We start from the raw sequence: 15,974 nt of genomic DNA, 5'->3' as shown, positions 1-15,974 counted from the left end.
CTCTAAAGTTTGCCACAAAGTGAATCAACATCATATCTTTCTTCATTAAAAGCTCCTTTTTCTCCTTTCTTTTGCTTTAGGTTTGATAACCCAGCCGCTGTTAGTCCATCCCCAGCAAGACAGCTGACTTTCAACTACCTCCTCCCTGTAAATGCTTGGCTTCTTCTCAATCCCTCAGAATTATGCTGTGACTGGACAATGGGAACTATTCCTCTTGTGGAGTCTTTGTTAGATGTTAGAAATATTGCCACCCTTACCTTCTTTTGCTTTCTGGGATCTTTAATGGTCTTCAGTCTCCGATACCCCGGAGATTCCTCCAAGACAGTACTGATGGTATGAATGATGCCCTGGTTTTGTCCTTTTGTTAAGAGCAAGTGGCTCAGGTTCTATCATCACATGTGTAATCTGCTGTGACCCAGAGATACTATGTGTATCTAGCCTTTTAGGCTAGAATGAACACATAAGAGGAAAATTGTCTGGTGACAAAACTGCTAAATTGCAGTTAAGTGTGTGATTCTGTTAGAGATGAGAATAAATATGCCCCTTGTTATGTATTTTGTAAACTGTATTGCAGCCTTTCTCAGATATTCAGAGCTCAACTGGCACATGGTGGCTTTCAATAGAATTTAAATGTTTCAAGGACCAGAATGCATTTTCATCCTGCAAGCTGTCTACTTTGTTTAAATGTCAGTAGTCATGATATGTATTTAGCAAAAGATTTGATTTTCTTTCTCATAGGTGTAAAAGAAAGGACATATTTTTGCATTTAGGAATAAGTTTCCACTTTTGTTATTGTTGTTTTGTTTTTCTTCTATAAGTTGTTTTCATATTATGAAAAACTAATTTTGTCAAGCTGTAAGATCAGTTCCTGTGTCTGTTCAGTATTATATATAATCTTAAAACTGAGATGGATTAACAGAAAAGAATATTTTGGAAGAAATGGGAAGGATCAAAGGAGCTGGTATTTTTGAAAAAAAAAAGTCATCAATTATTGATTCCATTGCAAATTTTTGCAAGGTGAATGATAACCTGATACCATACTTTTTTATTAGTTCAGTGATGAAGTTATGCATACAAATAAATTGCATGCATTTATCTTAGTCTGCTTCAGAAATAATGCATTTTTTAGTATGTTAATCAGCAAACAAAGTTTCAGATGGGTGGAAATATTTATGCATAACCTAAGATTTAAGTAGTTCTTTGCTAAGCAGCTGGCAAATTTTGATGCACTTCTAAAAGACCTAGCATTATAGTTCTGACTCATATGTTTTCTTCTTGTCTTGTCACTGGAGCAAGGCAATATATTTCCCTAGAAGACCAGTGAAAATGGTATCTAGTATTGCTGATGAAATTTCTTGTCTTGAATTTGGAAACTGTGTATGAAGAGAAGAAATTATTTATATAGTAAATGTGCAAGGTGACATGCTTAGGAAATAAGTGCCCAGCACTTCAGATATGCAGAGTAGTTGCATTTTCCTCCTTATATAAGCTGAGGCATAAGTTTTTCTCCACTGCACTGTTGGCAGCAAAAATGTGTGTCAGGTGTGGTTCACTTTTTTTATAGGACAGCTCCTGAATATTAAGGCTGTTTATTTCCCTGCATTTCTGTTTATTCCCTACCTGGTGAAGTTCACAAGAGGAAAGGGTTAATGGGTGTTTTAGCATACATTGGTGTAAGTCAGCTAGGTTTTGTTTGAGTGTGGTATTTTTATACGTGTTTTTATTATTTCAAGTGGGTTTTATAGGAAGGATTTTCTGAGGTCATTCACTCCGGCATGCAAGCCTCAATGTCACCTGACACAGTATAGTCCTGGTTTAATGCAAGTTGTTTTCCTTTAATCTATACCTATGCTGTGTATATAAATTTCAATATTATGCTGATTTTCTTCAGCATTGAAGTGCCTGGGAGCAAATTTCATAGGAAATGGGAACGCAATATTTTATATTAAATATTAATGGTTATGTGCTACAAAATGAAACTATATGATAGGCCAAAGCCTATTACTCCCTTTCAGTAAGCCATTAATATCCCCCAAGTAATCAATGCATTCTGTATGTTGCAAGGCTCTGTTGTGTTTTTGTTTTCATGGAGCTTAATGAAATGCTTTGGATCAGCAGCTGGGCTGTGTTAATGATCCATGTGCATATTCTTGAAATATCCTTGAAATATGAGATAAAATCTTAAAGTTTTAAATCAGTGTTGCATTTTTATATATGTAATCCTGGGTTGATTTTCAAACTGGATTATTTAACTGTTTTAGCATGGAAGAAGCAGTTAATGTCATGCTTAACTCTAGGCAGCCAGTTGTACTGAAAGTTTCTAGAAAATTCCTCTTTCTTCAAAGAAAAATTCCATTTCTGTAGGTTTGTTTTTATGGGTTTTTTTTTTTGGTAACTTGAAGGCAAGATATTTTGAAATCATTATTCATGTCTTTTCTGGAACCAGAGTTTGGAAATCTGCTACTTAACAGTCATTCAGGACTTAAAGCAACTGGTCATGTCCACTTTCTTTGCAACAGATGGATTTCTTTGTCTCTTAATAAACACAATTTTTGATAAGAAGTGAGTCCCCAACCTAAGAACTACAATCGTGCAGTTCTTAAATTCATTGTTATTTCAGATACATTGGGGTACTCTTAGCACTCTGTCCAAAAACTGCTGTTTATTCAGTGATTGATTCTGGTTTTGTTATTCACATTTCTTACAGAAACACACAACAGACTATCGTACTGTAAAAATAGTTGCTTTATGCCTCAAATAAGCTGATACAAATTTTTAATTGTCAGATAATGTCCAAAGTTTTACGCTGTCTTGTTTCTGTATCTGGAACTCTTACTAAAATTGTTTTGAATTTAAGTAATCTGTTTATTTGTCCTCTTTTTGCAGTATAGTAAAGCAAATATACTTCCAAGCCTTTAAGTAAGGAATAGAATAATTTGCAGGTTCCTACTTGCTATATTCAATGTGAAACAGATCTGAATATTAAAAAAAGACCGAATATCTACTATTTATGTCTGGTTTTATGGGATTATTTTTGTAATTTTTAACTTGTTTCTTGGGTACAGCTTGTCACTGCCAATATCTTGATTACTAATGTTGTTTGTATTTCCTTTTCTAGGCTCTCTGCTTAATAGTGCTACCATTCATTCCTGCGTCAAACCTGTTTTTTCCTGTTGGATTTGTAGTAGCAGAGCGAGTGTTATATGTTCCTAGCATGGGATTCTGCATTTTAGTAGCACATGGATGGAAGAAATTATCAAATAAAAGGTAAATAAATTCACACTGATAAAAGCCCTTATGGGAAAGCTTGCATAGCCATAAATATGGTTATCTTCTATGAAAATAATTGATGAGTGTAAATCAAAACTGGTTTAACTTTATTCAAAGTTGATTACTGACTGAAGTTTATACAGTGCATGTGAGTCAGCCAATTAAAGTTGCTGAACATTTAATCAGTAAAAAATTAAATTTTCAGAAATGTCATGCTAGGAATGGATATCAGAGCCATTCAGTATTTTTTAAACAAAACAATTCTTTGGTTAACAATTTCTCCTTAAAAATTGTGCTCTAAAATCATGTTTTGTACACACTTTTGTGTTTTCTGATATCTTTTGCCTTGACTTGGACATACCTCCCACTGATGCTTTACCCTTTGCCCAGTGGTATCCTAATGCCAGTTCAGATAAATGGAAAGGCAGAAATTTGCAGTCTATGTTGTCTGCTATTGTTAGAGATGAGGCCTTGCAGTAAAATTTACACTAACTGGTGCTGCTGAAGCTGACAGCACTGGATAATGAGAAATTAGTGATATATTGTGGGAGTGTGGATTTCTCACAAATCCCACTACAAGGCAGTAAAAATAGAAGTGATGTGAAAGAAAGAAAGGAACCAGGAGAGGATGGCTGGGGAGAAAAATTAGGCAGCTAGTGTCATTTACTACAAAAATATTGGAAATCAGTTCTCTAAAATGAGAAAGAAAAGGTTCCTTGCTTTAGAAATATGTGGAAAGAAGAATTCCTATAAGCCTGATGGGTTTACAGATTACTGTATATGACAGTTCTTACTGATCACTTTGGTAGTATTTTAGAATTACTCTCTTAATTTTACAGTTTCCCTTTTTTAGTATTTTTAAAACCAAACATGGTAGACAAAACATGCATTTTGTTTATCTTAGAAGTGGATGGGGAAAAAAACTTGCAGTTTTTAGTAAACTCTTGTGAAATAGGTAGCAGAGTGAACAACTGTTCGTAAGTCAAATGTGAGAAATAGTGGTTAAGGGTGAACACCTGCATGTCCACTCCAGAATGAGATTTTTTTTTAAATAAATAGTATTCATAATTGTGGGAAGGCTATTGAATGTTTGACATCTTTTTTATAATTGAATTAGAATCCAGAAACAAAATGATCAGCATGTTAATGTGTATGTTTTAGATCTGTCATATTTCAACTCCAGAAAAATAAACTGCACAATATGAAGGTTATTCCTGACAAGCTTGTCACAGAGAGTGACCTTTGCCCCAGTTTGCAGCTTTATAAATAAAATTGCTAGAAAAACACTAAACCTTTCTCCTACTTAGATATTCCAGTAGCACTAGGATTACATTTGCTTATGGAAGACTGGGTAGTCTCCACAGACCTCTCCATTAAGGTGTGTTCAGCAGTGTGGGAAAGATTTGCAATGTGTGAAGTAAAGAATATGTGTGGAATTGTCTGATGTGAAACAAAAGTATGAGAGGATTTTTTAGTTGCTTTTTTCATTTTTTAACATTTTGTTAAAAATAGTGTTTTGGAGAACCTCACTTTTTGGCATCATATGTATTGTCCTAAATTACAGATAAGTTTTAAGAGAAGTAAAATTTTTGTGAACATTGTATAAAAATTCTATTGTGTTGTGTGAATTGGACTTGTTCTTATTAAGGGACTTGCATGAGCATAACAACAAAAGCAGGTAAACAAAATTAATTATAGATTGAACATATTTCCTTTCAAACTCTGGAGTGTGCTGATCACAAATGTGGTCCTTTGTTTGCCTTTTAGCATATGATATACTTATTCTAATAAAAATTAAAATTGCTGATGTGCTTACAACAAGTCTGTGTTTGTTTTATTTAATAGTGTACTAAGAAAAATTTCTTGGGTTTGTTTGGCTGCGGTGCTGTTCACTCATGCCTTAAAAACACTGCACAGAAACTGGGACTGGGAGTCGGAGTACACTTTGTTTATGTCTGCTTTAAAGGTACTGTATTCTGTTTGGAAAGGCTAATGGGAAGTTCTTGTTGCTGTTCTTAAGAAACTGCAGTGGAACATGATAAAAATTGACAAAAATTATGCCTGTTTCAGCACATTAATTTCTATATTGAGAGTATTGACATCTAATTAGTTGCTTTTGGGAATGCTTTAAAGGAAGTGTGATGCACACATAGAAATTCATATGCAGAAAGTAGATGATAATTTTTCTTCTGTTAAAGCAGTTGAATTCATTCTCTTGTCTGGATGAAAGCCGGATATGTTTCAGTTCAAAAAGTTTGAGGCATAGAATTATTTCTTCTAAGTTCATACGGCATGATAAGGCAATTTGCAAAATATCCCATAACAGTTAAAATGAATTTTAAGATGATTGGTATTTCAAAGAGCAAATAACTAAAACAAATTGATGTTGCACAACAAGATCAATGTAATCATTCTTGTATGTAGTGTTCTGTTATTCTTTGCATATAGAGGCTTGATGAAATCTGTCATTTGCAATACATTTTTATGTCTTAAGATATTGTTAAGAGAAACTCAATTGTTAAGTAATTTTAACTTAATACCTTATGCTTTGGTATCTTTTTCTGGGTTTAGGTGAATAAGAACAATGCAAAACTATGGAACAATGTGGGGCATGCATTAGAAAATGAAAAAAATTTTGAAAGAGCTCTGCAGTTTTTCATACAAGCCACACAAGTGCAACCAGGTAAAGCTTTAACTAATTGCCATCTCTTCACTCCTGGTATTTCAGTATACTTTAGCTTACACTAACAGCTTCTCAATGGACTGTTGTGCTTCAGCTGAACTTCAAAATCAAACAAAGTCCTATAATAAGTTAATTGATCCTGGGGTTTTGAAAATAAACTAAAAAAGTCCTCCAGAAGAGATTTCTGTCTATAAAAAGCTGCAAATACTTTCAAAACTATTTCTTGTATGATATTCTTTATGAATTAACTTGAACTGTGATTTCCTAATGGAGTATAAATATGGCTTTATTTTTTTTTTTTCAAAACTAAGGAAGTGTATAAGAAAATTAAAAAATCTATATAATAATAAAATGCACATTTAATCCATTTTACATATTGTTACAAAAGAAGTTCTAGGTATTACTGGACAATCTTTCCTTTTAGAAGATTAATAAATAACCTTCAATTTATATGCCTCTATTACAGCAAGAAATTAGATACAGGGAAGTATGATAGCACCTTAAACTTTTTGCAGTTTTAATTTTACAATCCTTCATTAACCAGTTCCTGGTTAAATTAGTAGCTTCATAATTAAGATGAAAATGGATAGAATTGCTTTCTTCTTTTAGTGATGGAGATGTTTCATCAGAAACATCTGTATTTCACACTACTCTGAACACAGAAGTGTTTAATTTCATGATACTAAGTGCATGGAAATATTTTAAATTTCGTTCTTTTCTTTATTAAGATGATATTGGTGCCCACATGAATGTAGGAAGAACTTACAAGAACCTAAACAAAACAAAAGAAGCTGAAGAATCATATATGATTGCAAAATCATTGATGCCACAGGTAATTAGGGACTTCATCTACCACTGCAGCACAGTACCTCTATTTCTGATACAATTTTTGGGTTTTTTCCTCTGCTTTGTGTGGCTGTCTACTTTAAAGTTTATCAGTGTTCTTTTAAAAGCTATCTATGAAAAAATAGGCTGTATACTCATGGCTGTTAAAAAATGCTAACTTGGAACTCTGCTATAAATGTTTTAATTTACTTTATATAATACTGTGTTGTGTTTTGGGGTTTGGGTTTTTTTTTCTGGAATTGTGGTTGTAAAAGAAAGCAGCAGCCAAAACCTACAGTTTCTAGTAACAATTGGTTTATTTTCACTCACAGCTAATACATTGATGATGACTGAGTTTTTGAGCCCTTCAGAGAAGGCTTAAATACAGCATTGAAGGTTGGAGAAGGTAGCCACAGCAGCAACAAAAAAATTTGGCCTGAATATGCTTTTATAAACATGTGTTTTGTTACCTTTTCTATTTGTTAAATTATATTTATACCTAGGAAATTTTACTTGTTCAGGCTGTTTAGAGTAAAAGATAATAGTATTTTGAAGAATGTGTGAAGGTAATAAAAGCTGTGGTGAAAATGAAACTGGCAACAAAAATGAGCAGCCTGTTGAATAGAAGCATGGCATTTAGAAATCTGTGAAATACTGTTTCTGTGAAACAGTGGGAAGATTCTAAATGGATAAAGTATAAAGAGTACAGCAGTTGCAATGTCATAGGATTTTCATCTCACTACTTTTCATTTTCTCTATCAGCTGGCAAATCATTGGCTGTAAAATCTTACTTACACTTTTCTTAGGCTGAAGGGTCATAAAAAGGAATTAAAATGTCTGACAGAATCTCAGTTTATGCTTTAGGAAATATCTTCATCTGACTGGGGAAAGTTTTTCAAGGTCTGTTTGGTTTCAAATGGCTATCTACATGAACCAAATTAAGTAGCAGCAGAACTTAAATATTGTACAAGTTTTTTTTCTTTATTTCTATGAAAACATAGATAATATTCTATTTATTTTTGATATGATTTTTCTGGGAAAGAATTACTGTTCTTTGTCATTATCAAGAGCCTACACAATACTGTCCAGTAGTACCCTAAAACAAATGTGGCAGAGTGAAAAGGAATTCTATACTGATCATCTTTCATATTTCTCCTCATCTTGTTTGGTAATATATTGTCTTTGACAGATTATTCCAGGGAAAAAGTATGCAGCAAGAGTTGCTCCTAACCATTTAAATGTTTATATCAATCTTGCAAACTTAATTCGAGCAAACGAATCTCGCCTCGAAGAAGCGGATCAGTTGTATCGACAAGCAATTAGTATGAGGCCAGATTTCAAGCAGGCTTACATCAGCAGGTATATTTTCTAATTTTAGAGATACATATTCTTGAGTAAACTTGTTTGTATTTGTAGTACTATGAACACTATTCAGTTTGTACAGTTCAATTAGCTTCTGAAATTGTTTCATTTCTAAGTGAGAAGATGAAGATTTGGGATGATAATCAATTATTCATTACAAGTCTGTTCTTTTAAATTCCTCCTTCAAATGGCATATTTCCATGTAGATTCTGTATTCAAACATTATATAGAAAGACACTTCCATTAGATTTCTTTATGAATCTCTAACTCTAATTTCTAACCTCATAGTTTAGTTTTGAACTAAAAAGCTTTTGGTTAGTGTGAATCGTGGAGCTTTCTTTATACTTTCTTGTTAAAGATGGTCCAGAAAATGCAAGTCGTAACTATTTAGATGACATTATTGCATATTAGTTAATAGTTATGTGGATGTGGGTATTGAGGCTTCTGTCCACTGTTTTGTTCGTTTTGATTCCCACTGGGATGTTCAAGGATGCCTGAACTATAGCTTTGCAGTGTAATTACAGAGCCAAATCAGGCACCCTTGATCAGTTCCTTTTTGATCACCCTTTTTGTTCTTGTCCTGCTTATGCATTTGTTGTATACAGGTTTTTGAGAACTGAAAGCTTTAGGAATAGAATGTAAAATAAGGTCTTGTATTGTTTTGTGCTTAAAACTAAATAAAAAAACACTGTTATCTGATGCCTACTGTCTGTAGGAAGACAAACTTTAAAAAAAAACCTGTCAATTCTTATATGGGTAACAAGAAAAGTATCGTTCTTCAACAGGGGAGAATTACTTCTAAAAATGAACAAACCTCTGAAAGCTAAGGAAGCTTACCTTAGAGCTCTAGAACTAGACAGAACCAATGCAGACCTGTGGTACAACTTGGCAATTGTTTACATTGAACTGAAAGATCCAACAGAAGCCCTGAAGAATTTCAACCGAGCTCTAGAACTCAACCCAACACATAAACTGGCGTTATTCAACTCAGCGCTGCTAATGCAGGAATCTGGTATGTTAATTGTCTCTTCTGTGCTTATTGCATGTTTGCCTTTATAGGATCCACACTGTTTAATTTTTTATTAACTCTTTCATTTTTGGAAAGGAGAAGTACATAGCATCATCAAAAAAGAAGCTATTTATTATAGCTTTGTTATTTTTTAGTGTATGGAATTTGTGCAAAGTGTACATACACCTTAGCTGATCAGCATCTTTAATACAAGCAATATATTTTACAATATATCTTACACATATAAAGAATAGTGTTACTCAAACATCTTCAAAAGAATACCTATATCAACTTTAAAGATAGTAGTTAGTAAAGTACATTTAATACCTGGTTTGCATTTATAGTGATTGATTTAATTATTGACTCAAAAATCTAGCTTACATCTCTGGGCTTAAATCATGCTCTACAAATAGGAATGTTTTCATAGGTTTTTCTGTAATACTGCTAATTAGGATGAATTCAGTTGGATTTTCATGAGTTTGTTTTTTCATCTGTATAGCTCTGTGGATAAGGGTGAGTCCTTAGTGAATTAAGGCTGTTGCAGAGAGTATTTGGCAGGTGAGCTGCTTTCCCTTTTGTTAAATGGTAAGCTGCCCCTAAGAAAGATAAAACAGAGTTGATTGAAGCTGAAGACACTTAATAATTTTCCATCCCTTATCACATTGTAAATTAGGTAGTTCAAGACATGCCTTGTTCCTTTTCTGTAGAAGTACAAGCAGCTTCAAACAAGCAGAAGTATTAACTATTTAGCATTCACTTTTTCATACTAGAAGGTGCAATATTGTTTCAGGAGGTGAAAGAGGGCAGATTAAAACAGCTCCCCTATCCTTCAGTAAGTCTTTGTCTGGAATTTGTTACTAAAATACATTCACTGTACTATTCAGTAAAATAGCACAGACCACAAGCATGTCTAGCTAATCCTGGTATTGTCAGATAAAATTGTTTTACTAAATCTTTCTTAAACTTTGATGCAAATTAAAGTATAGGGGTTACAGATTTTATTGTTTTGGTGTTAGAAGATATCTTAGCCTGGCTACATTAGAAGTCACTCTATGTGCTCTCTAAACTCTTTCAATCTATCTTATAAAATGAGATCTTCCACTCAAAGTTTGCCTCTGTAAGAGCTGGTTTGTCAGAACTGATGTCTGTTCTGCATTCCATTTGCTCAACTGTGCATGAAAATAATTTCTCTTAAGCTTGTAGAGACGCCTTCTGTATCTGTTATACCAAACATAAATATCATTCACCAGCTAATAGAGTAATGATGCTGAATTTGGCTAGAAGTCAACTGTATATAGTTTCATTCTATAAAGAAGGTAGATAACATTTGTTTTTGCTGTTACACAGCTATGATGAAAAATAGCTTTTAAACCCTTTCACTTCTACAGTTGCATTTTAATTTGTATAAGGACTGCATTTTACAGTCTAAAAATCCTTCAGAATAAGTGTTTCAGGAAATATCTTGAGAATTAAATGCATTTTCTGTCACTTAGGTGATGCTCGACTTAGACCTGAAGCTAAGCAAAGACTGCTACATTATGTGAAAGAAGAACCACAGGATTCAAATGGATACTTCAATTTGGGTATGCTGGCAATGGATGATAAAAAAGACATGGAAGCAGAGGCGTGGATGAAGAAAGCTATAAGGTTACAACCCAACTTCCGAAGTGCTTTGTTCAATTTGGCCCTGCTTTATTCTCAGACAGGAAAAGAATTGATGGCTTTGCCTGTCTTGGAAGACCTACTGAGATACTACCCTGATCATACCAAAGGTCTGATTTTGAAAGGTGATATCCTTATGAACCAAAAGAAGGATATTGTTGGAGCAAAAATGTGTTTTGAAAAAATTTTGGAATTGGATCCCAAAAATGTACAAGGAAAACATAATCTTTGTGTGGTTTATTTTGAGGAAAAGGATTTAATAAAGGCAGAAAAATGTCTGGTTGAAACACTAGCACTGGCACCTCATGAAGAGTATATTCAGCGTCATCTAAACATAGTTAGAAGTAAAATTGCATCACTTGGTGCTATGGAACAGTCATCACTTCCATCAGATGGGACTGCAGCTACAGAAGCAAAAAAAAACTCATTTCAGAATTTTAAAGAAGCAAAAAGTGAGAAGACAACCACCCAATCAACAGTTGATAATAAAGAGCACTCAAAAAAAAAGAAACCAACAGAGAAAAGCAATGTGGACAAAGAGACTCCCAAAAAATCTACAAAAGAAATCAAAGACATTGAGAAAAAGAGAGTTGCTGCATTGAAAAGACTAGAAGAAATTGAGCGTATATTAAATGGTGAATAGTCTTTACCATGTCACAAAAGAATAAGGGGAGAATACTATTTTTAATTATTAATTTGTGAGCCAACTGGAAAGTGTTCTCAGTGCTTTGAAAATAGAAATAATGTTGACTGCGTATCACTTATCAAGCAGCAAAAGGCATTACAATGCTCTATGTAAGAAAACCACAACTTTTAAATATGATGGAGGGATGGGTGGGAATTAAAGGATAAAGGGTTGAGAAAAATCTTCATGCAGAATCCTTAATAATGAGAAAATAGCACTCATAAAAGTCGTTGGTAGTCAAGGATATTAAGTAATGCTACTTTCAGTGATTCAGTGGAAGAATTCAATGGTGAATTATTGGGATAAGCCAGACACTCCTCCTTTCCCCCAACAAATCTGTTTATATTCTCATTATCTACATTTCAGTTTAAACATCAGCTGAAATTTTTCTAGACCTGTGCTGTACAAGAAAAACAGTTTTTCTTTGCATTATTTGTTTCCAGAACTTAACAAATTCATCAAAATGCCACTGGATGTAGTACAGGAGGATGCAACAACACACTAAAATTTTCAGTTGCATTCTAAATATGGAATGATATTATTAACTTTTAGATGTTCTTTATTTACAATGCTAATGGTTTGTACTCTTTTGCCTGGTAAGAAGTCTTACGGTGCTCCTAAGATCTTTAGACTCTGCTTTTTTATTTTAAAGGAAATGTGTGGGGTTTCTTCAACTGTCAATCATCTGATTGTTTTTAAAAACTATATTATGAAGGGTGGTTTCTTCCCCAGTTCATTGAATGCTGATAAATGCACTTTGGTACAGTAACCAGTATGCTATGCAGTAGTCTATTTTGTTGACTTTGTATCAATGGCTGTGGATTGACACCTTGGTGTAGTAAATTCTTCCTTGTATAGTAATCTGGTTTTACTATTTCTGTCATTGCAACAGTATTTCTATTCTCATGACTTTTTATGACACTAATAGAAGCAATGTTTGCTCAATGCAGTGCGATAATAATTAAACCACTGAATTTAGTCATGTTTAACACAAGACAATGTAGGTAGTGTCCTTTCAAATACTAAGTTCTATTGTTTTGATACTTTGTCTTGGGTGTGTGGTTTTTATTAAATATTTATTTTGACTACTAAAATATTCCCATTTACACTTTTTCACTAGTGCATCATTTTAATTTCTTACACGAAACAAAAATCTTTCAAATTTCAGTATTGCTTTTATCCTTATGCAATGCATATATTTTTGTTCAAATATGCTACCAATTACCTAAACCGGATGTTTTCCTTAATTCTCAGAAAGAAAAGAAGTGTAAGAGATGAGTTCACTCATAATTTTCACTGATCATTAAATCTAACTCTTACTCTTCATGTTTTGTCTTATTTCATGATGTGGAAGTATTCCTTAACAATTCTACCATTTAAACTTAATCCTTTCTGTATGTGCTCAACTTTCTGCCTCAGGCAGTAATCCAGCTGTAAGATGTAATAATAATCTCTGTGGGAGAGATCTTAAATGGGTAAAGGGCTTCCTTGCACTGACCTTTTATTCACTGCTTATCATTCTTAATGTTAGCACAACAATTGCTTGCATGGTAATAACGGGGGGGGGGAGGGGAATGTGTTTTGAAAAATGTTATTTACAAGCAGCTGACAGGAACAAATATATGGTGTGCAGCTGTTCATCATTCAAAAGAATATTTAAGTGCTGCTTTTAAAGAAGTGCTCGCAGGAATCTGTTGACCACACCTTGAAAATCACTTGTCTGTGAATAACTCAGATACTTGCACCTAAAATAGCGAGTATGTTGACTTTTATAGAAACATTAACTTGCATATTAAGTCTTCCTCCAAATCTTTGTTTTAGAAAAGGATTAGCCATTGTTCTGGGCAAGATGAAGGAACCTTCATGTGAAAATGGCAGGAACTACATAGTATGAAAAGGTATTCTGATAGAGAATTTCAGAATTCTCCTCTCTTCCATATGAAGAGCTCCTCTTATTGTCGTTGCCCCACCATTTTTATTTGGTGTGTAAATTGAAGAGGGGAGTAAAGACACGGTCTCAGTCTCTGCATCTGAGTCTCTGTCATGTCTCATCTTGACCATCCAAGTAGCTCTTCAGGTACTACCAAGAACTGTTAGATTTATTGGTGCTAAGAAGTGCCATCGCTTTTAACTAAAATCATCAGATGGATAGAAACTGAATGTTGCTTGATGTCTTTCAAGTCTGTTCTCAATGCTATTCCCCCTTTGTCTCTCTCAAAGAAGTGTTAGTAAAAACAAGTATTTTGACTAACAAGTTGTATTTATCCTGTTAGGATGGGTCAGCCATTTTAAAATTAGGCTTTCACAAAAAAAAGGGTTCATTAAATTGAAGTGACATAGCTTGTGAAAAACTATCAAAATAGCATTTACACATAGGAAAACCATCAAAAAGAGTAATTTTGGCTTTTTTTGCTTGCAGGTAGAACAGAATAATCAACAGGTATTTTTACCCCTTCTAGTTCAACCTGTCTTTTCCCGCCATCATCATGTGTAAAATGCCATAAATATCATCCCTTTTCAGACTTCCCCAATTTCACTAGACGTGCAATTAGGAATTTCTAAGAGTGGGACAGGCATACTAAAATAATTTGTAGCTCTCTATTCATACAGTGCAATTACTGTGGTTGCTGAAAAAATGGAATGGATGTCTTATATCATCTTGGCATCCATATGCAAAATTTTTTCCACTTACACATACAGCTGCAGAGTATGCATTTTTAGTATTATACATATTTGTGCATGTGATTTGAGTACAGATGCATGCATTTGTCAGATTATTTTTTGGATCTTTTGCAGGTGAGTATATGCATAGATAGACTTGTAAGCATATGGATTAATTGGATATGCGTGCATATAGTTGGGACACTCGGATACCTAGAGGTTGTGCAGTTGCAGAGGGGCAACAAAAAAGTACTTTAGTTAAACTTATTCATTCACTTCCCTGAATTCCTCCCATATCAAACTATGACAGCCTTGTAGCTCACATGCCTTTCTCAAGGGTGTGGACCTTTGGGCTGAGAATGCAGGTATCTGTGCCTTCCTGAAGTTTCTTATGGAAAGACTCAATGAAGATCAAAATAATACAGGGAAGTTTTCAGCCCATCCCAGTCTCTTGCAAGCTTTGCATTGCATAAAAGCTCCAAGAAGGGTCCTCATTTAGGTGAGTGTACATGGCTAGGCTTTTCCTTGCAAGTTTTATAATTCACTTCTGCCTGGCACAATGTCTGGAATTGCAGCAGAACCTGCTTCACCTGCTGCTATGTAACCAAAACTATGCTTGGACTTTGAGCCTAGGAATCCTGCTCTGTCTAGACAGAAACCTTGAGAACGGAAAGGCTGTTAGACACCTTCCACCCATCCTTTTCCTCGCTTCCTTCCCATACAAAAATACAACATTCTGTGTAGTGTTTCAACTATAGCAAGAAGAACCTGTCCCCCAAACCTCCAACAGAGCTTATAAAAACATAAGACATTCCTTCTTGAAATCAAAATAACAGAGCTTAGTATGTTACAAATAATGCAATGCTACATTTTGTTTTAAATAATCTTAGATAGATATGACATTTTTATAGTTCTGAGTAGTAGTGCAGTTAATATTCTTCGAAAAACTTTAAAACTGCTATCTACAGTCTAGTGCCTGTCTACAAAGTAGTGGTTTGGCATGTGGGTTATATGTCCCTTGCAAACAGCCAGAGGAAATCACATACAGATATCAACTAACAAAAAGCAATAATGACAAAATCAAACCAGGGGAAGGAAAAAAAAAACCAAACAAACAAATCAAAGGACTTCATGCGTAATTATCTTGGTTTCAGAACAGCATAATAAACTTTATAATTTTCCTGGGCTAGGAAATCATCACAGAAAAACACATTTAACCTTCTCTGGCATGGTCATAATTTAAAAGATTGCTGGAAAGATAATTGGAATTTATGGGTACCATCTACTGGTAAGGAATTCTGTTTAGAGTAAAATTAACATCATGTCATTACTCCAGCATAATGCAAAAAACTGTTAGCTGCTACATCTTTACCAGTATAAGAAAGACACTACCAACAAAAAGGGAGTAAAAAATCCTTGTTCAGCTTGCGTCTTCACCAGTGCTTACAGAATTTAAAATGTCTTTTGCTAAATACTCATACAGAGGCACTCACATTACAGCAAATTTAGGGGTTACCTGCTTGCATGGGTGAGTTCAGTCTTTTGTGGTTATGGACAGAAACAAAGAAATTAAAAGCTTGACTCGGGATGTTGCATGCACCACTATGCATTGGCATTGAGGAAAAATGTATATATACTTTCTGAAATTTTAGTTACTCATAGATCATATCACATTGTAGCAGGCAATTTGGTGTATATGATACAGTTTTGGAGGGTGATACAACTTAGATGATTTATATTGTGAATTCTGTAACTGGTGAACGTGAAGCCTTAAAGGACTCCACATAGTCATTGGAATAAAGCATGCTGTTCAAATA

General features: G+C 34.1%; 1 protein-coding gene across 2 annotated transcripts in view; it reads left to right on the top strand.

Annotated features, from left to right (window-relative positions):
* The window catches only part of TMTC3 (transmembrane O-mannosyltransferase targeting cadherins 3), a 29,746-nt gene extending 17,156 nt beyond the window's left edge, over positions 1-12,590 (top strand). For both annotated transcript variants that reach the window (XM_071423316.1, XM_071423317.1), the window contains 8 exons: positions 81-333; positions 3,119-3,267; positions 5,116-5,236; positions 5,842-5,953; positions 6,682-6,785; positions 7,968-8,137; positions 8,926-9,152; positions 10,643-12,590. In XM_071423316.1, coding sequence (XP_071279417.1) covers positions 81-333; positions 3,119-3,267; positions 5,116-5,236; positions 5,842-5,953; positions 6,682-6,785; positions 7,968-8,137; positions 8,926-9,152; positions 10,643-11,454 — 1,948 coding nt within the window. In that variant the 3' untranslated portion in view covers positions 11,455-12,590. The remainder of the gene's footprint in view (positions 1-80; positions 334-3,118; positions 3,268-5,115; positions 5,237-5,841; positions 5,954-6,681; positions 6,786-7,967; positions 8,138-8,925; positions 9,153-10,642) is intronic.
* Positions 12,591-15,974: the final 3,384 nt, after the last annotated feature.

This window comes from Agelaius tricolor, unplaced genomic scaffold (genome assembly GCF_023055355.1).
Source record: "Agelaius tricolor isolate 1412-34295 unplaced genomic scaffold, bAgeTri1.0.p SCAF_3, whole genome shotgun sequence".
Taxonomy (NCBI): Eukaryota; Metazoa; Chordata; class Aves; order Passeriformes; family Icteridae; genus Agelaius; species Agelaius tricolor.
Note: the sequence above shows the minus strand (reverse complement) of the source record. Positions and strands in the feature narration are given on the sequence as shown.